At 45.6% G+C, this 27,799-nt stretch overlaps 1 protein-coding gene across 1 annotated transcript; it reads right to left on the bottom strand.

Annotated features, from left to right (window-relative positions):
- Window positions 1-650: 650 nt before the first annotated feature.
- Window positions 651-27,580, bottom strand: vwa5b1 (von Willebrand factor A domain containing 5B1). The gene is made up of 22 exons (XM_081704914.1): window positions 27,339-27,580; window positions 25,057-25,247; window positions 23,558-23,719; window positions 23,017-23,233; window positions 22,644-22,798; window positions 22,059-22,190; window positions 17,486-17,610; window positions 16,199-16,375; window positions 14,785-14,895; window positions 14,126-14,328; window positions 12,960-13,071; window positions 12,464-12,649; window positions 11,747-11,948; window positions 11,129-11,328; window positions 9,554-9,752; window positions 8,809-9,105; window positions 8,250-8,387; window positions 7,915-8,067; window positions 5,270-5,341; window positions 4,804-4,873; window positions 3,861-3,984; window positions 651-2,958 (listed from the first exon to the last, which is right to left on the bottom strand). Exons 2-22 carry the CDS (start codon window positions 25,193-25,195, stop codon window positions 2,284-2,286), a joined length of 3,849 nt encoding a protein of 1,282 aa, XP_081561040.1. The 5' UTR covers window positions 25,196-25,247; window positions 27,339-27,580; the 3' UTR covers window positions 651-2,283.
- Between the last annotated feature and the right edge of the window lie 219 nt (window positions 27,581-27,799).

Raw genomic sequence — 27,799 nt, 5'->3', positions numbered from 1 at the left:
CTCGTGGACCTGCCGCTCATGACATCACTGCACACCACGTGTGCCACTGACTTTCTTTCCAGAGGAGGGGTTACCAGGGGCAGCTGGGAAGGTAAGCAGTAAACCCTTCACCGAATGCAGGACATCACCTGGGACATCACCTGGTCCACTTGTACTGCCAAAAAAAAAAAAAGAAAGACAAAAAACACCCAGACTCCCATCATCTTGCGATTTCCAATGTGTGGTGCAGCATCTGCTGGTTACAAAAAGTATTGCTTTTGGTCCCCATTTTAATACTAAGTGAGGCAGGGTGTGGAGGCTGTCTGCCAGCAAAATAACACATGGTAAACGAAACATGTTTGTCAGTGCACAATATGCATTTTGATGATTGAGGTCCTGAACACTGACACTGTTCAGTACTGTTAACATGTCCTAGTAACCCCATGCAGTACTGTTCTACATGTCCTCAGATGCAGGATAACCTTCAAAGCCCCAGGTATCCACCCACTGATAATTATATTCTAGTAATTCCATTAACCATTTACTGTGTTAATATTTACAGAGTTCCAGTGAACTATTTTTCTTTCTTGTAAACTTGCTGAAGCTGCTTCCCTTCTCTGCCCACAGCGACAGAGCAGCACTCCGAGAAATTAACACAGACACACACACACTAGTCAGCAGCAAGACTTTATTACATGCAGTTACACACTCCATCATTGCACTAGCAGCGCTACAGAGAGCCGATGGGTGTTCAACGGCCACTTTAGAAAGACAACTGACCTCAAAATGGATTCCACTTTCCACACGAAGAGTCGACATCTACACTTACAAGCATGTATTTTACACGTCGGCGGTAGTCTCGCGAGCCAGGGACTCTGGTCCTCGCGGGCAGAGCACGCGGGGTTGGGCACGCAGCAGGAATAGCTCCTGCAGCCCTGCTCCTTGCAAGCAGACCCAGCGATAAATCCAAGCTACACAGCAGCAGTACCTGAGTGATAGATACGGTTACAATCTCATACAGAAAAAGAAACCACAGTTGTTCAAAAAGTAATTTATGCAGATCGACAGCTTAGCGGAGAAACAAACAAACAAACCAAAAAAAACAACAACCTAGTTCCATTTTTTAGCTTGATTTTTTTAGGACTTGCCAACCTTTGCTTAGATTTGAGAATGAATAGAACTACGAGAAAGTTCCAGAACAACAGATTCACCGATATCAAACACACTGCCAAAAAAGCAACAACAAATAAAAGAACTAAACCTTACGTGGCGTTAAAACCGTAACGGTTCAGTGACGTTCAACTGGGTCAGGCACTTAAGACAAGAGAGCACTTTGACCAAAAGAAAGTGTCATCTCAGCAATAATCTGACATCTTGTTAAATTTCACACAGACAAGCAAATGAAGAATGCAAAGTAAATTTGGCGCTTCTTCTTAGGACAGTGACCATATCAGTCCAGTCGTTTGATCTTCCAGCACTAAGAAGATCAAGAAATACAATACAATGGATCCACATAAAGTGGACCACTATTGACAAACAGAGACATGTAGAGGCTTACTTCAGCGGATGAAATTCGCCTCTCTCACCACAGCAGCCACGCAGTTCACAAAATAATCACCTTGGAGACAAACACGGACGTTTTGACAATTGTTCCAGCTCACTTCTGCCCGCAACACAAGAGCACATTAACACATGTAAACATGCTTCAGCATCTATGACCCCAGCTGTGCCGTCATAAATAGGAAATCGCCTTTTTTTGGTTTTTGTTTTTGTTTTTTCCACGTCGGAGAAGGTGTCATCGACTTGTTTGCATATAACCTTCGCTATGAATAATTTACTGTCAAATTGTCACCTGATTTTTGTGTTGCAGGGCATCAGGTTAAACCTGAAGTGCAATCAGTGTCTGGTGACAGAGCTCAATGAGACTGCAGAGCCATTCAAAGAAGACAGCACAGCTTCGTAAGCCTTTTGGAAATAATGAGCTACTGATAGGAAAATAAATATTTGTGGTTTATGGAACCATAAACAAAGAAGCCAAAAGAAAAGTGAGAAATGCAATAACACTATGATCTGAGCAGCTGTAGAATTCGTCGAAGTTTTTATCAACTCCATTCAGCCTTTCAGAGACGAAAGGCGAACAAAAGGTTTGCATGGGGGAGCCTTAATGCACGTGAAAATCAAATATGTGATATTTTTACGCTCTGCAGCTGCGCAGCATATCGACCCAAGTACATGAAAATTGCGGCAGAAGGATGTCATCCATCAGCATGGCGTACCGGCCTGTTGCGCGTGGGGCCTTCATAGTCAGACACTACTGGGATTGTAACACAACATATTGAGTTGCAGGTTCTCATCCCAGTGTCTGAGGATAATGAAGAGCTGGTTTGCTGCTGCCTTTACTGCCGCCAGGTCTCGGCCCTCTGGGATCACCTGCCGGTCGAGCCACAGGCTCGCCTTGGCCGCTATCAGCTCCCACTCGATGAAGTAGCTGGCTGAGTTGTTCTCCAGCCAGGCCAGGGCCACGGCTGTAGCCCACACCATGCCCTCGGGCTCCTGGACAGCCCTCTGCGCACCCCCAGGCGAGGCCGATGGGGGCGTGTCCAACTCGGAGCCCCGACCGCTGTCGTACGGGCCGCTGCCGAGCGAGACAGGCACCTCGCACGATGCGGAGGCGAGGGCCCCCGAAAGAGAAGAGGTGCTCTCGGTTCGGGGGCTTTGGGACGGGTGGGTGGAGCTCGGGCTGCAGGGCCACGCCTCCTCCGACTCGAAGCTGAGGTCGGGGTCTCTGGGCGGAGGAGAAGTGCTGTGGTGCACCTCCAGGCTATCGCTCCTCCTGCTGCTGGTGTGGGAGATGTGGGTGAGGCTCACTCTGTGACTGGAGAAAGGGGACGTCCATTTCAGCTTGTCCATGGGGACGTTTATTGCCTCGCACAAAGCGGCGTCCAGCGTGAACGCGCCGCAGGACAGCTGGAGGGACACCTGCAACACACCCATGAGCACGAGCTAGTTTTCACCAAGTTACCAAGTCACCAATCCCACACGCAATCAATTAAATATCCATGGTTCAAGGAGTTAAATCCAGAAACACAAGTCAATTTTTATGATTACTTCATTCTCTAAAACAGTACAAAATGATGTGGAAACAGAACTACAGCTCTAAGTGCAATTAAGAATGTCAACAGTATTATCACTTTGAACCCAATGGATGTATGTACACAACCTAGTAACTTCAGTGATCTTCTCTTACAGGTATAGCAGACCTATTGATTTTGCTATTCCTCACTATCAGTAACACAGGAGAATATCCTTAAATGAACTGCACTGGACTGTTCCTGACATCAATAGATCCTCTCATTTAATTAGCTTTATGACCCGTGGGATGTCAACCGTAGCCTGTTTAATGTCATGAGCTTTATTATTTTTGAGTAGGTTCAGGCTGAATATTGACTGGCTATTTATAAGGTATGAATCAGCTGGAATTACTGCACCTCACTCTGTAATGTTTTTATTCACATGTAGCCGAAGATAAGCATTTATGGGTCATATAACAGTCAAATCCACTAAGACAATGGCACTTTTTAAAATCAAACCTCTCAGAGGAAGAATGCTGATCCGGGAACAGTATTCGCCTGTTATACCAAGATGAAAACAATTTTAGGACAGGACAGACCAGATCAGCATTACCAGATAAGTTACCCAAACAGTTGGCAAAACTATTCCGAGATAAGTGAATAATTCACTGATCTAATTTCTACCTATTGTTATTACTGATCAATGAAACACAGTGCTGGAACCAGACAAAACGCAGCAACCTATTGGATGTCATTAGGAAATGTACTACGCCAACATGACGTGGGAGCAGGAGGAAGCATGCTACAAACCAGAGGGATGTAGTCCCTGCTGTCATTATCGCCGTCTCCCAGGGAGTCCCCACTTCTGCCGGGAGTACGGCACATGAAACCTCGCGCGGCCTTGGTAAGCAGACGCGTCCTGGTGAGGCTCAACCTGGAGCAGGAGAGAGACAAATGTCCTAGAGCTGGCCACGGCTGCGCACCCGCAGTTTTACATACAAGGGCCAGCGGGGTGGGACGTGCCTGGTAACGTCATATTTTTTCTGAAGGTTACATAAATATATAGCATGCTTCCTGATTACCTTCCTCACCAGCTAAAGAAGAGGCTTGCTGCTCAAACTGAGAGCATCTTATACACTTAAGGGCAGAAGCCATTAAGAAAGCCAGTATCGAAAATAAGTGACCAATGGATGTGGGACTCTCAAGTAGCTATAGACAGTGTGCATGGTCAGAACAATCCATAAGCACCCTGACCATTAGATCTGGCTGCACCCCCAACCTGCTGTGCCATGAGCAAACAAGCCAAAATGCAAATGCACCTGATCCAAACACCAAACAGTACAACGCAAGCGCATTGTGGAAGAAATGATCTGAATTCAGTAGATGGCAGTGTCTCTCTGGTAACAACGGTTGTCATGTTATTTTCGCCTGCATCCCTGGTCATTTTGCATATCTTATGAAAAACACAAGGCAACCAATGAGACAACAACCAAATTACTGCAAAATTTGAAAGTAGTAGTAGTTGTAATAGTAGTAGTAACTGTATACAACGGCAGCTCATTCTTGAGGGTTTTTCTAGTACACTTGCATTTCGTTTGTTTGACAAATGAGTGAGAAATGCAGCTGGGTAGAGAAGAGGAGATGTCTCTACAGCTCCCTCTGCTTCTCTTCCACTCTGGCTTGCTCCATCTAGGTTTTTCCATTTTAGCGCTTCTCTTTTTATGATCTCCGTCTTTCTCTCTCTCATTCCCACCTGGCAGAGAAGAGGCCTTCCACTGATCTCTGTGATTGGTCTGAGGTCGCCGATGGACTCCTCTGAGACACTGAAAGAGACAGCAAATACACCTGGTTAGCCTTCCACTTTTCCCACATCTTTAACTCTCTCTCTGACACACGCGCACACACACACACACACACACACACACACAATATGTAGGGCAAAGGACATGTCACTCACTACTTACCGTTATTCAAGGACACTGCAGCCTTAGCAAAAAGGATTTTAAGCAGCTAAGATAAGCAAAACTCTGCATTGGGGCTGTGTGAGTGTGTGTGTGTGTGTGTGTGTGTGTGTGTGTGTGTGTGTGTGTGTGTGTGTACAAGTGCAAAATGGAGTTTGCAAGAATACTATACGTGGTGTGGCTGGAATTCTTTCTCGAGGAAAGTGAATTCACAAGGTGAAAAGCAGGGCCAGATCACTTAATCGTCTAGTCATTCACCTTCTGGGAAGCTGAATCTTTCCCATGCAGCTGGAGAAGCATCTGTGTTGCAGTGGGAAGTGTCGTCTTCATCTGGTCAAAAGAACACAGATTGGGCCTCTTTGAATGTTTAATATCACTCATTATAGGGCCAAATATTGATAGCTTTTCAAACATAAGCTTGACAAAGAAGAATTGCATAATCACAGATTTTTGAGAAGTGGTACAAAACATGATGAAATATTGAAAAAAAAAAACTATGCTCATGACAAATCACACAGTATGTATATATTCAACAAATACTAAGCTATAGCGACATGTTTTGATATCAAAATGTACCTATTAGCTTGCTGTTACTATTTTTTAACACCATCAAACACCAAAGATTTCACCTGTGTCTGTTATAATACAGGATAAAGGATACAGTCTATGAGTAAATGACTTTTGTTAGTCATTCTGGAGAGTACTGTATTCTACAATATTCTAGTTCAATGGTATGATGGACTCTAACCTACTGTATATATTCTATGAGTAAATGACAAAGCACTTTCGTAAGTCGCTCTGGACAAGAACATCTGCTAAATGCCGTAAATGTAAATGCGTTTGTGTAACGCCTGGTGGCCCGACTTCCTCGACAGGGACGAACATTTAACAACATAAACGACAGCGGCACTCATGTATTACAAACGATAAACATGAACAAGAAACGATGTTAAACAAACACGTTACATTTAGACATTACGTCTACAACGACCAACCACGCCGCGCACCCTGACGCGAGTTTAAATACACACAGACGAAACGAGGCGCAGGCGTGCGCAGGCGTGGCCACAAACGAAGGTCCTCCTACTGCACGTGGCTGGCCGAACCACGTGCCTCGCGGGAGGCGAGCGTTCCCTGACAGTTTCCCACATGCAGTAAATGAAAAAGTAAATTGGAATTGACACGTCTGATCCTGGTGGCAAAAGACTGGACTCGTAATTATTTAAAACTTTGAATTATCCAGTTAAAACAAAAATAAGTGATGTTATTTTTATAACCATTTTATTCAAGATTGATATTAATGTTTTACCAAGATCTATTGTTACTCTTCCCAAAGGTCAACATGGAGCCATCAGCTGTTAGAGGGAATTTGGCTGACAGTTTTTCTTGCTGGGTAATTGGATTTGGTTTTTCGTTGAAGCTGATGGATTATTTAGATGTGGGGGTAACTGTAGAACTACCACCTATCAGGCTGATGGTGGTAGTTGTTGATTTGGCTGCAGGGGCTAGTTTTGGTTGAGGGGTAATAAGCTGTGAAGTAGATGTGTTGAGAGGTATTTGGCTGTGAGGGGGTAATTCTTTTTTTGGGGGGGGGGCAATTTGCTGTGGGGTAGTTGAGGGTAAGGGGTTATTTATCCATTAGGGTAATTGAAAGCTGTTAGGCAGATAAGAGGTGCTTGGCTGATTGGAATCATTTTGGTTGAGGGGTGTTTAGCTTTGGGGTATCTGAGGGATATTTGCCTGTTGGGGTAGATCACTTGGCTGTTCATGGATATTTTCATTAAGGGGCAGTTAGCTGTGGGGTAGTTGAACTTGAAGGGTTCTTTAGCTGTCAGCATAGTTGTGGTTGAGGGCTATTGGGCTGATGGAGATAGTCGCTGATAAAGGGCATCTGGACATGGATGGGTATTTTGTTTTAGGGGTAATTGTGGGGTAGTTGTGGTTCTGAAAGTTTATTTAGATGTGGGGTAGTTATAGTTCAGTTTTATCGCTATGCTTCCTTTGGTACTGTCTGTTCCACTTCTCTGATCCTCCACTGAGAGAACCTAGCCATGCTGCACTGAAACACACAACAGCACTAGTGTATCTTACAAATCTACACAATGCACTAAAAACTAAGAAGAACAGAGTTCTGCTTAGATGTTTTCAGTGTCTGTGCTTGAATATCTTATCATAATAGTCTGTACTATTAGTCTGTACTATTAGTCTGTGCTGTACTAGTCTGTACTATTCTACAGGGAAGCTGGTCTGTGTTCCCTTAGCCTTGTGTTCCTTCATCTCTATCAACAGTGTTGATATATGATGGTTGTGACACAGGAAATATTAACATTAAGATTTAAAATATTCAAAAACTATAAAACAGACCAGAGCCAGACTGACACTGATGTATCTGCAAAAGTGAAATATGGCACGGGGGCCTTCACAGTGAGAGCTGTCCTTGATATTGCCTAATTGTATTACATTTTAATGAATGTCTTACAGTGTTGACAAAACGTTGATAAACTCATTAAGTGCCAGGAAGTTGATATAATAATGACTATAATTGAGGAGGATAATTGCATTAAATACATTATATTATTTACCCTTCATAACACTTAAAATTAAAAATACGTAAATGAATAAACCTGATAGCAGTTACAATTGCTGGACATGTTTTGCCCTATGTCTCAAGAATCAGTAGAATACTAGCTACATTAGTAATAGGTTAACAAACATACTGAATTAATAGATATATCAAATGTATCTGTTTGTTTTGGTTTTTTTGAAGATTTACAGTGGATGCTAACATGGTAAAATCCTGTAGCGATCAGTCAACATTAAGGATCATTCCCTGCTTTGGATGAGACGTCTTGACAGAGGAATGTCCTTTGCCATCACAGCTTATCCTCATTCCGTATCGTTACCGTAACACTGCGTGGTCTTCCGAGGTGGGTGTGTTTCCACATCTCCCTCGGCCATGCAGCCAGACTGCGAGCGGCCCAGACCCACGGAATAGCCGCGGGTCTTCCTGCTTCCTGAGCGTGAACTCGAATGAGAGCCTCTCTTCAGCTCTTCCCCTAAGAATGAACCCAGGAATGCTATTAGCATCGGATTCTATTATCTCCACAAGTCACAGTTCACATCCGGCTGGTAATGTGGGAGGCAGTTGCTACTCTTGCCAATGGCCGCTTTCTTTGACGTGAGAAAGCATATTGGCGGTAAGTGCAATGCTGGCAGTCAAAACAGAGGAGTGACTCACCAGTGTGGAGATACTCGATGGAGGTGGGTAAATATTCGTTGCTGTCCAGATCAATGGGCACAAAGGCTGTGTATTTGCTCAGAATGTTGCAGGCTTTGCTGGTTTGAATGGCATACAGCTGATACCGCCTGCCAGAACCTAAGAAAAATAACCATGGCACAGATTCTCAGATGTAAAGGGACAAATTGGCCAGACACGGATAATGACTAATCTTACAAGTCTGTGATGTGCAGACACGCTGAAATTTGCACTTGAGCTGAGTTTACTCATTCACCTACGAATCATTAATTCACTCCCGCCATGATACGGCAGGCTCAGTGCAACACTCTCTACCAGGTCAGTGTCGCTGCTCTTTGGAGAAAGGTCATCAAATAACATCCAGTGGGCCTGAGGTCAGAAACTGACCAATGATGAACAGGGTGGAAGGTGGCTGATGAGTTCTCCATGGTAACAGATGAGCTACACTTCATAACTGCACACCTATAAAATGCCAGTGTGCGTTCCAGGTGTTTAACAAACTACGTGTTGAGAATGTAGAGAGCAAAGGCCCATCACCTACCATGCTCAATCTCACACTCCTTGCCAGCCATCTGCTCAAAGTCACGAATGATCGACCTCGCGGCCAGGTGATGGAAGGTCTCATTCCACAGGTCCTCGTGGACCTTCTCCTCCCGCTCACGGCCCTTCTGGTAGGGCTCGATGTCAAAGGTCACCTCCCACTTCACAGGCTTGCTGCCTAGCAGGCCTGTCACCACCACCTTGCAGGCCCTCTCCTCACAACTGGTCGCCCTGCCGCCCAGCTCTCGCGGCTCCTGTGGTGCCTCCGCCTCACAGAGCTGGTGGCCGTAGCCTTCTGCTGGTAGAAGCGACCGCGGTGTGAGCATGTGTTCAGGATGCCGGCGGCACGTGGAACAACTGCGGGGTGGCATGCAATTTTCTCCTGACCATCAGCGTCACTATATGTTATGTAACCCATCAATGCGAGTGACTGTTAGCTGGATAGCTGATGTGAGCGCCACCTTCTGATATGTCCTCTTTTAAATAATATAATTATTTTAAATAGTAAATTTTCTAATAATCATTGATTGCAACTTCTATATAACTACTGATTTCCCTTGGAATATCCAATAATCATTCCTGTCCATGATTAAGTGATTACATCAGCGAATTAATAAAACTGAATTCACCAGCTAATACCTTTGCACAAATCCACTGCTGCATCCACTGACCCACACAGCTCCTTTATTGTGAAGTATATACACATCCATATATGACTGAACCGAGGCTATGGGCAGTTGACTCACCTGCTTCTCCCATGCTGCCCAAGGAATGGCTGTCGGTGGACGACCTGGACCCGTCCTCTGCGCTGGGGCCATAGACGGGGCCGACAGGTGGGGCTGGATCCGATTTGGTCTCCCCGTGGGACCCATCCTGCTGTGGGGGCCTGGGTCCTATCAAACCCCGCCCCCTGGAGGACGCAGCACACAGATTGGCCAGCTGGGGCTGTGAGAGGCACAGAGGTGATACTGCAGTGGTTTTCCTCTGGTGTATGTGGAGTATGACGCCTCCGTTTTGAGTGCGAGGTGCAGTGCAGTATACGATGGTCATTCAGGGGTTCGAGGTCGTCTGTCTGCGTTTGTTTGATTGCATTTAGGCGCCGTTTCGATTCATTTGACGTCTTAAGTGCACCATTAAAGTCATTATTTTCTTGTAGAAATCAAAGCCTGCTGTTCTCCTTCGTTTAACGTCACCATAAATTATATAGCAAGCCATAAGAACCCCATATTCTAGGATGAATATTACCACGGTGAATGTAATTCTTTTGATTATTCTACATGTACTGAATTTCACTCTTCGTGGGGTGTTATATACATTGCACTAAAAGCTCAAATGCAAACTATGAGGGAACATGTCCTGAATATTCGAGTCCATTTCTGAAATGTGGTTAGTGCAGACACTGCCTGAAACACACTCTGGGTCATTAGGAGACACGCACATGCAGCCATGCATGCACACACACACACACACACACACACACACACACACACACATGTACACCTCATTTTTCTGGAGAAATCTCCTAGGACATTGCCACAATTTCCATGCATTGCATGAGCGTGGGCCCTCATTAGGGAGGCGGCAGAGAAGAAAGATAGCATCCCTCCTTGTGTTTATTGTTGCATTCTGATTCCACTTTTGGGTCAGGCATATGTTTTGTCACCTCATTATCTTTTCTCTGCTACAGCAGTTTCGACATTGGTGCGTCTTTCTGTGACAACCAATAACATTTTTTTTCCCTGTCAGTGGAACCAGAGGAGACTTTGGATTACTGAGAATATGCCCATGCATTGCAGAATGCCATTAACAGAGTCTTTCTGGAACTCTGTATGTGTTTGAGAAGTAAATTACTTTGGGGAATTTCGTTTTTCTTACAGAACTGATCAGGGAATTGGATATTAAGTAAATGGACAACTCTGTGTTTATATGTGACAGAATGGAGAATCAATGAAAAAAGAAAATGAGATCAAACAGCTGTAATTAAACTGTCAAATACATTTTGCTATTATTATGACAGATGGTTTTGGCTAAATTGTCCCGAGAAAAGTTTTCATGAATAACCTTTTAAACAGAAATCTGAAGCAGTGGGTTAGCTCACACAGGCACTTAGAAACACTGGACAGGATCTTATTTGTTGGTTTTTTTTGGTTGTTGTTTTTAGGTTATAAAATTAAATGGAAATTGATTACAAGCTTAACCACCCACTTGCTACCCCTCTGTCACATTGCTGATTTTTATAAGTTATTTGTTACCCCAAAATACAGCCCGCAATATAACCCAAGCCACCTATTTCTACATGTTTTGAAGTCCGGCTTACTAACCTGGTAGTTCACTTTCCACTGGACACCATGGTCAGGGTTTGTGTGTGTGATGAGTTCCTGCACCTTGGCTCTTCTGAGGGGGTTTTTCCCCAGCGCTGAGCTCGGGTCACTGGGTGTGTAAACCTTCCTCTGGGGATTATAGTCTTCAATCTGATTGGTGCTGTATGCACGTCGTCTGGGAGAAGTGCTCATATCTCCCCCTGTGAAAATATTCCATTATCAACCACTGTGCCATAAATGAATGCAATTCAGGGGGAACTTCTCTCTCTCTCTCTCTCTCTCTCTCTCTCTCTCTCTGTCTATCTCTATCTCTGTCTATCTCTCTCTCTCTCTCTCTCTCCACCCAGTACACCATTCTAAAACAAATTTGATAAGAATCAGCCTTTTGTTTTAAAGAAGACACTCAGTTTTGACCTTGAGGACCAACAGCCAGTACCATTTTTAAAGATACTCAAGCACTCAACTGAGATAACAGAATGCTTCAGAACACTTAAGATCTGGTTTCTCCTTGAGCCAAATAATATAAAAATGATCAAACTATTCAGGTATCCATGAGGCCTCGATTGGGAAGTGCTCTTCTGAGTGTTCCTGAAGTTATAGGTCGTTATGGATTGTTACCAATGCTGTCGTGCTCCACTGCAGCAGGGCTGCCCTCAGACATGGCGTTCGGGTAAGTATCAAACGCTGCGGTAGCAGGCGTGTCCCTGGGCGGGGCCTGCCCTTCACAGCCACTCCTCCCAAGCTCCTCCTCCTGAGAGTGGTAGAACACAGAGCTGGAGGACTCGTTCGAGCGCATCATACTGTAACGGCGCCGCTTGTCCTGGTAAGTCAGATGAGAGAGGGAAAAAAGGGTAGCTTATTGTTCCTGTTTGTTAAATAAAGTACAACAAGAATGCTCCCAAGAGAAGGGAAAATTCGAAACAGAGAGGCTGCTTGATAATACAAATAAATGCTTTCTAGAAGCAGAAGTTTCAATCCAAGTCCTGGGGTTTCAGCTCATGTTGTTAGCTTTAAAACAGAATTAATTTTGTCAGAGTTGGGGAAACACTGTGGGGTTTGGTCTCCCCTATTCATTATGAAAGCATATGTTTGTTGTTTTGTTGGGTTGTTTTTGGGTTAGAGCATGGATAATGTTTTAGAACCATTCTTTGACTGTTCCTTCTGAAATCAATATGAAATATAAAACTAAAAAGTCTGAAATGTTCCTTCTGGAGCTTTATTTTAGGAAATCCAAAAAGAACCCTTTTGTTATTCTGTTATTCTCATTCTGCAGCATGAAAGCACAAGCACAGGATCAAGATGTGCTTTTATTGTACCCTGATAGGGTGTACTCACGGATTTAGGATTGGGATGGTAGCGAGTCGTGTCACAGACAACACTGTACCCCATCAGCCGGTCACCAGGAAACAGATACGTTGTTCCCACTGGAGACAGCAACACCTCTTTCGTCTCAGGATAAAACCATTCGATGGAGATGTCACTCAGAACAGGGGCCATGGACTTCCTCAAGCACTTAATCATCTGTGAAATTCCCCAAAAGAAACATTGTCTCCAGATGTTTTTGCAAGGCATTTCTACTACGCTCACACATTACTAGTGTAATAATTTGTTAAAAAATCAAACATAGTCTCTGCGAAACCCAGGGAAGAAAAATCAGCATAGTCTGGTTTGACCAATCATTCTAATTTACATTTTAACTCGACCAAAATGATCATTTACTAATACTTGCGGGCAGCCCACACTTTACATGTAGGCTGTAATTACACGGCCGTGACATTCAGAAAAGCTGGCTGTTACAGCGGAGGGCAAACACGTCGGCGTGAACGAAAACCTTGGGCTGCAATCTCTCTCCGTCTGCCAGGAACTCAGCACAGCCCCTGGAAACGGCGGCCAGGCTGCTGCCAAGACGCCTGCACGCCTGGCCCATGCCGAACACGTAGCACCTGGAGAGCATGCAAACACAGGTGTGAGTGTACACACATATGTACAAAAACACACAACACACACACAAACATTTTATATCAAGGTGAACGCCAGGGCAATGGCAAACATGAAAAAAAAAAATCACCACGCGACATCACAATATTCATTTCAACGTTTTCACCTTTCCGAGTTTGACAGCCGGAGCACTTTCGTGATGTCAGAAAGATAATTACTTTTTTTTTTCCTGTTTTTCAAGACCAAGATAAAACAGTTCTGCTCTTTTTTATAATTGGCAATCTCATTAGACTTGGTTAAAATTTTGAGGTTCAGGGCCGTCTCTGCGTTCTCCGCTTGGTCTTAGCCATGAGCGTCTGTGGGGCAGGAGTGCAGATTCCATGCCAGTGTTGCCTGAGGACCGTCCAACACACTGGAGGTCTGGGCAGACTCCATGTGGGCCTAATGAGATCACTGACTGGCAAGCACCCTTTAAAAGGACAAATTTCCCAAATCATCTTGATTCATCTTGCTAACAAACGTGTGCAAACGGACAGATTCACCACCGGTTCCCGTCTAAAAAAAACAGTCTAAAGTCTCTTTGATTTTGACTTTGAAAACCTGTACTGTATTGAATTCTTTAGACACAAGCAATAATGTGTAACAACTTTGAGAGGATTCGGAAGATAAACGAAAGCGCCAGTAACGAGTGGCTCTGTGGGCGAGAGATCAATTCCACCATTAGGTGGAGAAGTCTTAGAGTGTGCTCTGCCCAACATCACATCACCACCTAAACGCGCAAGAGGCGTGCCTTGTAGCTCCACTTGAAATGAGACACCCACCCTTTTGGGTTTACAGGTGATCATTTGCAACGTCTTTATTCCAATTGCTTTTTTCTCCGAGATAACTGACATTCTCCGACGGTCAAAAAGGTGGTGACATCATCACGGAACACTGACAGCCCCCCCCCCCCCATGCACAGCTGAGATGAACAAAATATTAAATATTAATAATCCACTACAAGAGGTACTAGTGTTTATGGGCAAGTAACAATGCCCAACTAGAGAGCCGCCCCCATACCTGGTGAACGGGGCGTGACTGCGGACCAGAGCGATGACCTTCCCCGTGTTGCTGACCGCTCCGTCAGTGAGGAGGAAGAGTTGGCGAGGGTGGCCGCGCTGCCCAGGCTGCCTCAGCACCCAGTCCAGCGGGGCCAGGATGTTGGTGCCACCCATGTCTGCTCGGATCGTCTTCACATGGTTGCACGCGGTTGCAAGACTTTCCTGTGTCACAGGGAACGCCACAGGGAACACGTTTCAGTGGCGGGAGTCGGCAGGGTTCAGATCCGTCGGTTCAGGATCAGCTCAGGGGAAAAATGTCACCGTGAGGTGAATGAAATAATTCTATGTTAATAGACGCTGCTCAGAAGGCCATATCAAATGAATGTCACTAATGTGCTTAATTTTATGTTGATTCAATGAATCAAAAGTAATTGACTTTAGCCTTGAAATTAAATGCAAAACCTCTCTATTGCCTCTGCAACTGAAAGCATTTTCAGTAACAGAAAGACATCTTCTGCATGAATAAACGGCATGTTCTCTTGACAAAAAGTAACAGGCCCTTATTGTGGTCAAAGTGAAAATACAGAAATCACATGGACGTAAGTGGTGAGCGATATTACGACTAATTAAATTACAACTAATTACGACTAATTAAAAGGGTACATGGTTGCAATTCACCTCGTTGTAGTTCTGACTGGTAGGGAACAGCGGTTTGAAAGTCGTGCCAAAGCCAACGATGTTGAACATGCAGGCAGGGAAAAGGCTTTTCAGGATCACCAACATGGCATCCTGGCAACACAAACGTGCACTGATTGGTCATCGGGCACGAAAGGAGCCAGGAAGTGGACAGAGAAGTGCCCGAGAAAAGGCGAGGGGGCGGTGCCAGCCCAACACTAGGCCCAACACTAGGCCCAGACAGGAGCCTCTCTTCATTCCATGACACATCAGAAATATTACAGAATATTTCATATATTTAAGTGGGTAGCCTGAGCAAAAGCCACAGAACGAAGGTAGGCCTATAACAGTGTGCAGCTACTCCAGTACATGATGAGTTTTTAATCACTGGATTGTAGCAATATACAAATAATAGGTATAGTATGTGGAACTGTATTTAAATAATGACAAATTGTAGGTATGCCCACAATGCACAAACAGAAGTTCTAAATTATTAAAAATTATCCTTTAAACTTATTCCTCTCTTTCCCTTTCTACCTATCTGAAGAGATAAACTGGGATGACAGCCGATTCTTCGGGGATGGAGTCATCTTCAAAGCCACACGTGCTCGGGGAGGGATGTCATCCTTGGGGTGACCTGCACCTTTAAGTCTGGCACAAGACGCAGTGGCAAAGGAACGTCCTCGGTCAAATCCAGGATGAGTCATCACCGCCTCGTGCGTCACACATGCCGATCTCGCGCAAGTGGCTCGTGCTCCGCATTTAACATTTGCTCCAGGTTCACGCCACAGCCGTGCCGTGCGCTACCACAGGATCACTCGCGCAGCGTGCAGGGTGCAGAGACCGAGGGCATCCAATATTTCACAGAGTGGCTTTTCACGGCAGACCACTTTAATGGCCTGGTTGCGGCGCGCGCCCGGTGCATTGAAGCAAAATGACAATCAGAATGAAAGGACCCAGATTCCTATCGCCGATATATCAGTTCCGTAGACACAAGGAAATTCAACAGACCTTCATCCTGGTGGCTATTGTTGTTGGGTCAATAGCGCAAAGTCTGGTGAATCTTGAATATGAAGCAGGGTTGAAAGCATCACCTGTATTTCCACATGAAGCAACCTTTTGCTTGCTCTTTGGTTGAGAACATAACCCCCGCCCTGTTGTCTGCTTTCTACTTCTGTCTTTCTCGCTTACTTTTTAATACAGCTCTTACATCTCATCCTTTTCAGAACACGTTTTAACATGTTTTCACAAGTAATCGTCATGTTTCCCAGGTGTCTGCGATCCAACAGCCATGTTTTTATAACGAGACCTGCTGTTAGCTCATTTCTCTGTTTATCATTGTTCTTTTTTTTTAGTAATGTCCATCCCTTCTCAACATTTCCAGGACCCCTGGGATCCACGCACATGTCTGCCTCACCTTAACGCGACTGATGTTGACCCCGCTCATGCTCCCGCTGCGGTCGATGAGGAAGACGAACTCTCCCTGGACCTTCGTCAGGTCAGAGGTCATGGACTGCAGGTCGGGGCAGAAGTTCAGCATGACCACGGGGTTGTGGAGGATGTCCTTGTGGAGCCTCTTGTGGATAATGTCCACCTGCACAGGACGAGCAAGAGAGAGTGACGGACCATCCTCACCCCCTCTGAGCCTGAAACGTTAGCTTGGCAATGTCATGGTATCCATTTCTTGGTTTTTGTCTCTCTTTAGAGGCTCTCCTAATATTGGTCAACGCTCTTAATGTGAAAGAATGCTGTGAGATTCTCATCGGGACTAACCTATTTGATAATTCAATTCTTCCAAGAGAATAAGTGGCAGTTACCCTTTCAAGAGATTACATTCTTTATCCGTATGTTGCATTTACATGCTTATGTATTGTAACACTGCCGGAACCAGCATGGCTAATGCAGTAATGAAATTGGACTCAGTGAACATGGGCATTCAACAGTCTCCATTATTAAAGGGTCCTGAATCCCTGCAAATTCATCTCCACAACTTCAGATCTTTTGTGCGTATCCTTTTTTCACTGTTTGCTGTCTCTCCTTGAGTACTTAACAATCTTAAATCGGAGAAGGTGCTCAACACTCCATTCTACCGCCCCATTGGCAGACAACATCGGCGAAGTCCTCAGGAGGTTTCCATAGAAACCCCTTTATTGCCAACCTTTTTTTTTTTGGACAGCTGAACGTGCGCAGCTTCCTGTTACTTAAGGATCTAATTGCACCTGCTTTTGTGCCAGTCTGGTGTGGACTTCCACGTGCTGCCTTGCCAGCCACAGGAAGTGTGCCCTAAATGCCAAACTGCACCAAAAGAAGAGTGCCTTCCTCATATTCCCTTCCTTTGTTTATGCGGCAGAAATGGTTCGAGGTGAAACTTTCTTCAAAAGTCTAAGAGGGTAATGAATGCATCAAATAAAACAAACAACCGGCATCCCATTATCGGCTTACTGCGTCAAATAATCATTGGCTCATTTCAGAAGTTTTTCTACTTTGCACTTTCTTGTTACACTACTGGTCAGTGGTCGCAGGTGCCAACTGTACGTGCGACTGGTTCAGACCAACTATGTCATTGCATTTTATGGAGCAGCTGTTTGGTAAACTGTCTCTCCATCTGTTTGTCTCTTCATCAGCTCTCCTTCTCTGGTCATCACTACTCTACCCTCATCTCTCTCTCCCCGCTGCCCCTATCTGTGCGCTCTGTGTCTCTTACTTTCTTTTCATTGCTGGAGTCCTTTTTGGTGGCCCTGATGTAGTCGCTCCTCCCCATCAGGTGTTCGTCGTACTCTTCCCGCGTCATGTCTCCGTCCTCGATCAGCACGTGGGGCAGATGGAGCTCTGGAGACGGAAAACAGGAGACCGGCATTAAAAGCAGGATTCTCCACAAACCATTTAGTGACTTGTTCTGAGATTTTTAAAAAACACACCAGAAAGTGTTCTGATACTAGAGGCAAATGCTTCTTCAACAAAACTCTATGGTATTTGGCAGATGCTCTTATACGGAGTGACAAATATTTATGGAAATCAAACCTACGACCTTGGTGTAGTCAGCAATTTTGCTCTACCTGCTCTGACAAAATCTGATATAAACAAACTGATTACATTAGGATATGTGTAATTTGTAATTCAATTACAGTAATTCAGTTGCTGCAGGTACGGGACTGAGGAAGACCTTCTGGAGGCCCTCAGGAATTTTTGTCCAAACCGATGTCATCACACTGCTTCTTCCTACCATGTAATTCTGATCATATTCACAAAGTAGACTGGTGTTTCGAACATAGCACTACAAATTGGCTGAATCAAAAGGCTGCTGTTGTTACAGGCTGCAGGAGCTGCATTTCTTACGATGATAAAGGTGTTCGGGTATAAAAGAGAAGATGATGTGGTTACAGTGTCCACGTGCTCTAAAGAAATCAGTTCAAATGAGTCCTAGAGTGTTCAGTGAAAGCTAGTGTCATGGAAGTGCAGTTAGGACACAACATTAGATCCTTACACTTGATCTCCCTAAAGGTACAGTGAATACAGCTCTATAGCACCTCATCGTGTCTAGTGCCAAACATTTGAAATTTGATGATAGAAAATTAACTTTCTATAGGCTATAATCACAGAAATGTCTAATTTTAAGAAAACTAGATTATAAAGTATTTTTAGCATTTCAAATACCGATTCCAAACCTATCTTGACACAAATTATATCCATTTTTACTCTAATCCAGTACATATTACATAAGTTTTTTCAAAATACAGCTTATCAAAATACTGGCTATCTCTGGATTCGTTACATAAAGGCTAAGGTCACGCTAAGCCTGTGGTTCCTGGTCCTGGCCCTGGGTGAACCTGATGCATTAAATGATGGTTTTTCCTTTTCTACCACACGTGACTGCACCCTTGTACTTTCATCCAGGCCTTTGTGAGATGGTTTTGTTGAGGTAGAGTGGTGCATGTCGGAGGTCGTGGCACTCAGACATTTTGTTGCTCTTTATTTGCCTCATGGCTTTCTTGGTGCGAGCTCATAAATAGCCTGTGGCTGTATACCCCTCCTCCCTTTGTAGAAAAGAGATTCATTTGTTAGCTCAAAACTGCCATGCATCTTTATTTCAAATATCATTCTCAAGGTGCAATTGTATTGAGTACGATGGTGCTGAACTCTCTTTGATAGTTAAGAGAACCTTAAAGATTTCGTGAAACTCTTTAACAGTTCTATTTGATCTTCATATCGCCATAAGGTTTGAAAGCTAACACTCATGCGGTGCTTTATGGGGAGCAGTAACGCTCCTCGCACATGTGGAGGCGTGGGGAGCAGTAACGCTCCTCACACGTGTGGTTGTGCGGGGAGCAGTAATGCTCCTCACACGTGTGGTTGTGCGGGGAGCAGTAACGCTCCTCGCACATGTGGAGGCGTGGGGAGCAGTAATGCTCCTCACATGTGTGGTTGTGCGGGGAGCAGTAACGCACCTCACACGTGTGGATGTGTGGGGAGCAGTAACGCACCTCACACGTGTGGATGTGCGGGGAGCAGTAACGCTCCTCGTATGTGTGGATGTGCTGGGAGCTGTAACGCTTCTTGCACTTGTGGATGTGTGGGGAGCAGTAACGCACCTCACACGTGTGGATGTGTGGGGAGCAGTAACGCACCTCACACGTGTGGATGTGTGGGGAGCAGTAACGCACCTCACACGTGTGGTTGTGCGGGGAGCAGTAACGCTCCTCGTATGTGTGGATGTGCTGGGAGCTGTAACGCTCCTCACACGTGTGGATGTGTGGGGAGCAGTAACGCACCTCACACGTGTGGATGTGTGGGGAGCAGTAACGCACCTCACACGTGTGGTTGTGCGGGGAGCAGTAACGCTCCTCGTATGTGTGGATGTGCTGGGAGCTGTAACGCTCCTTACACGTGTGAATGTGCGGGGAGCAGTAACGCTCCTTACACGTGTGAATGTGTGGGGAGCAGTAACGCTCCTCACACGTGTGGATGTGTGGGGAGCAGTAACGCACCTCACACGTGTGGATGTGTGGGGAGCAGTAATGCACCTCACACGTGTGGATGTGTGGGGAGCAGTAACGCACCTCACACGTGTGGTTGTGTGGGGAGCAGTAACGCTCCTCGTATGTGTGGTTGTGTGGGGAGCAGTAACGCTCCTCGTATGTGTGGATGTGCTGGGAGCTGTAACGCTCCTTACACGTGTGAATGTGCGGGGAGCAGTAACGCTCCTCGTATGTGTGGATGTGCTGGGAGCTGTAACGCTCCTTACACGTGTGGATGTGTGGGGAGCAGTAACGCACCTCACACGTGTGGATGTGTGGGGAGCAGTAACGCTCCTCATATGTGTGGATGTGCTGGGAGCTGTAACGCTTCTCGCACGTGTGGATGTGCTGGGAGCTGTAACGCTCCTTACACGTGTGGATGTGTGGGGAGCAGTAACACTCCTCGCACATGTGGATGTGCGGGGAGCAATAAGCAGATTGCTTTCGGCTGCCCCCTGCATGCCGCAGGCAAGCAAACTCATTAAGCAGCGGTAGACTCAGTTTGGATTGTTTCATGCTTGGTCTAGAAAAGAATGGCTAATTGGAGAATCTGCAACAGACTTCTTTTTCAGCAGTCTTCCCTGCATCTGTATTTTTATAATTTTACAATTAAAATCCATCCAATCTGCTGTTGCACAGGTTGGATTTTATTTTGAAAAATGCCCCAAAATGGTAGAAATTGTGGAGATAAAAACAAAAATTTTATTTGATCATTTGTTACCAGTCGGTTAGAATTGTGCAAATTGCTCAAAGAAGCATACATTTTAATCATATAATAAATAATCTATTTCCGGAATGTCACTGGTGTGAAATCAATAGAAGAGGCCTGGATGTCAGTGGCCCGACAGCCCCGTGCAGCACAGCCTTTCCCCCGGTAGGTGATCACGTTGAGACCGCCATGTCATTTTTCCAATTCAGCCATCTTATAGTGGAGGCTGGTCAGCTGGTGGTAGGTTTGTGGGGCGTGTGTGTGTGTGTGTGGGGGGGGGGGGGGGGGTTGCTCCAGATAGGTGCCTTAATGAGCGAGTGATTCAGCTTCCCCTCACGGAAAGAAATGACGAACAGTTAGCACTGGGGGAGGAGAATGCAGTAGAGAGAAGAGGAACGTGAGCAAACCTCCCCAAAAATGCCAACACGGCAGCCTCCAGCAGGGAGGTGGTGGAGGAGCACTGGAGCAGGGAATATGGTGTTTTAATAGATTCTGATCTAATGAACAGACCATACTCAGCAGGGCTGTAAAAATGCTAATCGAAGGTGAAGCCTTTAGGCTCTAAGTAGTTGGAGTTTGTGTGTGTGTGTGTATGGAGTGATGCCACACAGATGTTCAGTAACTTCAGAGCGTGAGGAGATGCACTAGGCAGAAAGCAGCCCAGTAGCAAATTGATTCACGCTGACATAAAACTGGCCTGTGAACACTCATGTGCAATGTGCACGTGAGCGTGAGCGTGAGCGCACCACCGCATCAGCCCAGGGAGTTCACCAGTGTCTTCATTCCTGAAGTATCTCCAAATACATGCAGGGCCTCCCAACTGGAGACTGTATTAAGGAGCAAGAACAGAGTACCAAGGGGGGTTTTAGCAAGCTGAAGAGGTGTGAGTTCTAAAGAAGAGTGAGTTCTTAAGAAGAGTGAGTTCTAAAGAGGAGTGAGTTTTAAAGAAGTGTGAGTAATAAGAAGAGTGTGTTCTAAAGAGGAGTGAGTTCTAAAGAGGAGTTCTAAAATCAACACCTGCTCTCGGTACAGCCAGATTTCAAATTTAAGCTCCTTAACTTCGCTCTGCTGTTATAGTGAAATTTTTTTTTTTAAAAGTACAGCAAGTGTCTCATAAAATTAAGCAAGTACCATGGATAGAGCCGCAAAACACACACAGGAGTATTAAAACAGTCCTTCACTACTGATTACATAATTAGGCTACTGCAATATCAGACACACTGTAAAATGCAAGGGTAATTGTATCCAGGCAATATGAAGGCATGCATAAAAACCCAGCAGAAATGTGCAGTCCTTCACATGCACTCATAGATTACTTCACTTAGGAGTGTGTCACAAGTGGGTGCTGAAGTTTGGTATATGGACAACAGCGTGTGTCTCTCCTTTTCAGAGCCCTGACTAAACTACACGTGCTTGGCCCGGGATGCCCACAACGTAGCTCTCAATCAGTCTGCACAATCCCGTCACCAACTGCAAGTCAAATTCAAATATGATCCACACTTGTGTGTGCGTGTGTGTGATGCATGCGTATGGTGCATGTGTGTGGTACACACCACTGGGGTAGATAAGGATTTCCACAGGGCAGTCATAGGTGTACTTGTCTGCCAGGGTGACCAGGATGCTGGTGGCGGAGCAGGCTGATGGGTCCGCGTCGGCCCGGATGGCGTGGGAGGGGCTCTCCACACCTGCACGCAAGTGCACACACAGTACTCTGTATTGGCTGCAGCAGGGCCCACAACTGCAGCACCAGCCATACCAATTCACAGAGTTTAAAGATCAACTCTTTACCATGAAGGCTGAATCTCTGAGTGGACAATCAATAGCGTAATTACTTGGCTCGAGTTCTGAGCATCAGATTGGGATATTTCCAGAGTACAGCCACATCTCAGAAACCATAAAAGCCTTATTGATTGAAAGCAGTTGACACACTTTAAAATATTCCATTGTTCATTCGAAAATACGCATTTCGCAGCCATGCCACATAATCAATAAGTAGGACAAGGCAACAGTGTTGCCTTTTGACATTGAATTATATTCCACATAGTGTGATCCACTCTTTCTAGTGAGTTTCTGTGTGTGTGTGTGTGTCTCTGTCTACCATAAGACTCATCTCATGACTCTGACTTTGGCGCACTGACCAGCCAGTAGATACGGCCCTCTGATCTCCAGCTGGAAGTTGAACTCATAGTCGATGGAGTTGATGGACTCCTCCTCCAGAAGCCTGGCCAGACACAGCTGGCTGGTGGAGAGAGTCTGCTCGTGTGAGCCTGGAGCACAATGGTGTCTGTCTCTACTGATCCAATTAAAAAAAAAGCAAAAAAAAAAGCACACATCTCATCTCATACAGCCTCTGCTCCTGACTATAATGTAACTACTGCATGCGTTAATACCATTGAAAAGGATCTATTGATATCATATTGATAGTATATTGATAATATATTAACAGCTAAGAACTGATGGATGCACAAATGTTGCTAAAATGTCTAGTGACAAAATCCTTAGGAGTCCTACCTCCTGCTTGTAGGGGAGAAGGCCTGCTCCTCTTTGACGGAGCACTGGACCCTGGGTGTGCAAACGGGCGGCGTGGTGACCCGGATGCCACCGTTTGAGAGGGTGGACAGCTCGGAGGAGGTGCTGACCAACACGTTCACGGTCTCCAGAGGGGGGATGAGCCCCAGGTTCACCACCAGGACCACGCACTCCAAGTCCTCGTCAAGCAACACGAGACCTGTGGTGCAATCACAGAGCTGTCCAGTGGAGACGAGGGGCTACGGCACACAGATCATAAAGCATCACCTCGTCCTTATCCCTACAACGGTCTTCATTAGGTCAAAAGAATCAGCTCATCCCTGTCCCTAGTATGGCATGCATTGGGTCACTAAGGCAAAACCTCATTCGCAATTCCTGCTCTGAGCAATCCAGGCTGCAGAGGCTTTGTCATTTTGTCTCTGTTTGTTTTTTTTTCTTTTAACCGTGCTGGGGGAAACATTCTGGAGGAGGTCGAAACACGGGGTCTGAAGGGGACAGATGTAAGGGAAACATGGTGGCTCACCGCCGCCACCCTGCTGGTCTCCGTTGGCCGCTGCGTCACTGTCAACGTAGCAGTCATCAATTTTCGCCTTGTCTTTGATCTGCACGGTGATTATCTGGCTGGAGATCATCGCCTCGAAGCCCACCACAACAGAGCCCTCCTCCAGAGGGTAAATAAAGATACCTCCAGAAAAGGAAACAGAATGAACAGACATGTGAAAGGCAAGAAAGACCTCAGCACACATACCTCGTGTGCATGGAAATACATTCACCTACACATCTGCATCAATAGCAGGATGTAATTAAAAATGTGAAGGAATGATCCTTGAAAGTGATTCAGGGTCGATCGTGAACCTTTTTCTCATGAAAATGTTATTTTGCCTGTTATTACAGCATTCGACAAAGGGGCTATTGATTCTGCAGTCACTGCTACCTGGATCCTTTTAGCCAATCCTGCACCACAGTTTCATTCTGAGTGCCCTGCCCGCTTTGTTTTATAATGAGGGTTATTAAGCTGTGAAGGTTCTTCAGAGATGCATGCCTGTTTTCTAAAAGTGCCACTTTATGGCCGGATTAAGTTAAGCTATCGGTTTCCAGGCACGGTACACACACAGCGTTCGCAAGTGCGCCGGCATCCTCTTGAGCTCCTCTTTGTCTAAGCCATAGTGCTGCGCTACCACTTGGGGCTTGGAAGAAAATTCGCATGCTGATAAGGCTTCTGACGCACATCTGCCAAAATTGCTTTTGTGGCTAGAGGTAACATTTCGACTCGTACGCTTGGCATTAGAGGGGGGAAAAATAGACGTATCTCATAAAAGATGTATGGAATTGCTGTGCGTGTGCCCCTTGAGATCTAGAGCCATATTAATCCACCCACTCCAGTGCCTTCCCCAGTGTGCATCACGGACCAGCGCTAAAATACAGCCACATGTCACGAGACTAAGGTCTCCCCGTGTCAGTCCTTAGAGTATTGCTCATGCCCAGGCCTGTCATTTATGTGTATTTTAAAGTGACTTCACGTCATTGAGATAATTAAGCAAAAATCTAAAAAGAAAGAACCTCATGGTCAGAACATCAAGACTATAACAATATACTCTTCCCACAAAATCATGTATTCCCATGACACCATTCCCATTAATAATGATCTTATCTTGTTTAAGGAAACAATCTTTTGATATTTATCATGATCTAAAATAAAAATAACGTAATCGCATAATGCATGTAACAAAGACAGTAATTCAGATATTATATGACAATACATTATGCAAAAAGACTACTATAAAGTGATTAAGATCTTATGAGATTTCAATAGAAATATGACAGGGGTTCTTAAATTGAGTGCAATGGACCCTGTGGTGTTTCTGTGACGCCTAAGAAGTTGTGTGGCACATCTACAACCACAGCTGGACCAGTGAACCCCTGATATAGGGGTACAGGTGGAATCGACATCATGCTGTGAACTCTGATCGGCTCTGCGATGCCGCACGGAGCTGCATGGCTTATCCTGAGACGGCATCTCACCTTCGACGGGGTGGTCCTCTATGTTTTCATACGTTAGCGAGGCGGTCATGGCCAGTGTGTAGCCCCGGACACAGGAAGTAATGTCAGAGGCACTGAGCGGGAGGGCACTGCGCTTGGCCTTGTTGATGAGGCCTGGCATGGCTGCAGATGGGCGGGTCCTCACGCACACTCAAAACCGCTGTGGGTGGAGCCTCGGAAAAGCACATGAGTATGAGCCAATCACATCCATTTCTGATGTTGACTCGCATGTTACAGCGATCTTTGATTTTGCATAATCTCAAAGAAGTCTATGCAACAACCAAATCGATACTTAATAACGTAAGCAGTTCAGACACAGTCAAAGCTGACTTTGAAACAAATATACATGGTCTTTTTCACTTAGTCTATTGATTACGTTGTCACGTTGCCTTAAAATATATTAAAAACATAAACTGCGGAGCAAATTTGACTGTGACTGTTAAAAACTGCCCTACAAGTTTCAAACACAAAGTGCGAATACCAGAATTCACCAATACATTGCACCGAACATTCAGCGGGGACATCTAAGATTCATAAGCGCACTCAAAGCACACGGAACAGTTTCATTTCTTAGTAAGTTGATTTGCAATCGCTATTGAAAAGGCCAGAATCGCTGATAGCATTTAGCAGTTAATAAACGTATGAGACGGTAAAGAACAAAGCTGCTTAAAGTATTCCACCATGTTGCTTAAACATACGTTCTGCTGTATTTATTACACGTTTATGTAAAGAATGCTGATGGAGGAACACATTAAAGCCACGTTTTTCTTATTCTTTCATCATTCATTACAAACAGTGACGCGAAATCCAGTCATGCTGGGAGATTTCTGTCGCCTCACACACACACGCGCATGCACAGAGCAAACTTCTAAAAAACAGCACCATCAAAGCAAATCTAATTTTCTTGCGCATCAAAGGAGCTACATCGCACACTGAAGCACAGAGGGAGATGAAACGGAGGAGTTTGGCGTCATTACATTGTCCACTGTTTCAGACACTGTTAAGTATTTAAGTTATAAGGCGCAAACCATTTAGTTGACGAGAACTTCGTTCACCAGCCTTTTGAATGCACAAGAAATTCGTTTTTGTCATTAGAATTTCCCGCTTACAAATGTCTCTAAAATATCTTCTCAAACGTATGCATGAAATCACTTTGGAATTACTTGAATCCGAAACGGTCGTACGAATCTATCTTTGCACGTCCTGTGAGAAAAGCCTTTCAGAGAACTAAGATGTCTATAGCTGACCACTCTCCCAGGACAAGAAAACACATTACATCCGAAGATTAAACATTTCTGTGACCACGGTCACGAAGCAACAACATATTTATCCAGCCCCAGTTTCCACGCAGCCGTGACTCACAGACAGAGGACACAATATTGCAATCCGCTCTTCCCCGACCCAGACCAAGACTGCCCTCGTGTGTCCGAGGAACAGCGGGCATTTTCCTTAAACCCCTCCGAGCTAAACGGTGGTCGCATAATCACGTCGTACGGTATGTTAAGAAAAACGATACTGCGATTAGGAAGAGCGGACAAAACCAGCAGTGGTGCATGCACAAGCACACGCCAGCTAATTTATTTTAGCCCTGTTGTCGGGACGAAGGTGGGCAGAGCAGATGGCCATACCGAATTCAATTAAAGCCTCATCTCACAGGATATTGAGCCCCCCATCCCCCCCCCCCCCCCCCCCGCCCCTCATGTTTAAATCTGTCGCTTATATTTCAGTTACGTCCGACCAGGCTTTTCTGAACGAGCTCTGCGCAGGGAGGGGAGGAGAGGAGCACGAGCAATGCTCTCCTCCGCTCCCGTGAGGTTCGGCTGGCTGGACGATCGCCCACGGCCGGGAATGAGAGGCTAATGAACGTCCATCGTAAACACCTCCGTAAAACACCTCCTGCCGTTCATGCCAATACGAGACCGGGAGGCGCCACGGAGGTGGCCACTTGTTGACGCGCGCAACGCCACGGATCGACCGCACGCTGCGTCCCCTTAACACCGACTTCAACGTGTCTACTTTTGTGTCCTTAATTGCACTGCGCTTCGTTAACTAATTAACTGAATGTAGCTCTCGGTGTAGGAATTCTGCGCAAAGAGAGGATCGGTTTGTGCTCCCGGATCACTGGGCTATTTTGTTTGCCTTTATGCTGTACTTCCCTGCACTTTCATATCGAAAGCCAAAACGCATGCAAGCCTCAATGAAGAAACGACTGCACCACAAACATCAGTAACTAGACACTAGAATTCGGATAGCCGCAGTCTTACCTCACATTTGGGTCAGTCAGGCAGATGACGGTAGCCTCTGTTCTTGCACTTGCAACGTTTTTAAGGAGTGGTTTTCCAAGCAGTCTCTCCTTTCTCTCTCTTTCCCGACCTGCTTGTCAGTGGTGTCTGGGTGAATGTCGTAGCCAAACCATCAGCTGTTACAGGTGGCTGAAACTCCAAACGACAGACCGCTGGCTCTTGCAGACAGGCAAGGCAACTGAGAGAAAGGAAGAGATGGAGACAGAGTGGGTATGTGCGCGCGCCTGTGCGTGTGTGAGCAGCAGCTGTGTGCACATCACTGCAGCCAGTCAGCACAGCAACATGTGGTTATAAAAAGTAGCTGGCAGCCTCGCTCCGTGCTGTGGCCGGAGTTGGGGGGGGGGGGGGGGGGGGCTGATAGAGAGGAGGAGGATGCACGGCTCATTCAACAGCTTAGCGTCCCCTCGCCCCCGCTGCTCGGC

Source organism: Electrophorus electricus, chromosome 21 (assembly GCF_041902795.1).
Source record: "Electrophorus electricus isolate QZ-2024a chromosome 21, ASM4190279v1, whole genome shotgun sequence".
Classification (NCBI taxonomy): Eukaryota; Metazoa; Chordata; class Actinopteri; order Gymnotiformes; family Gymnotidae; genus Electrophorus; species Electrophorus electricus.
This window is presented reverse-complemented; position numbering and strand designations above follow the sequence as displayed.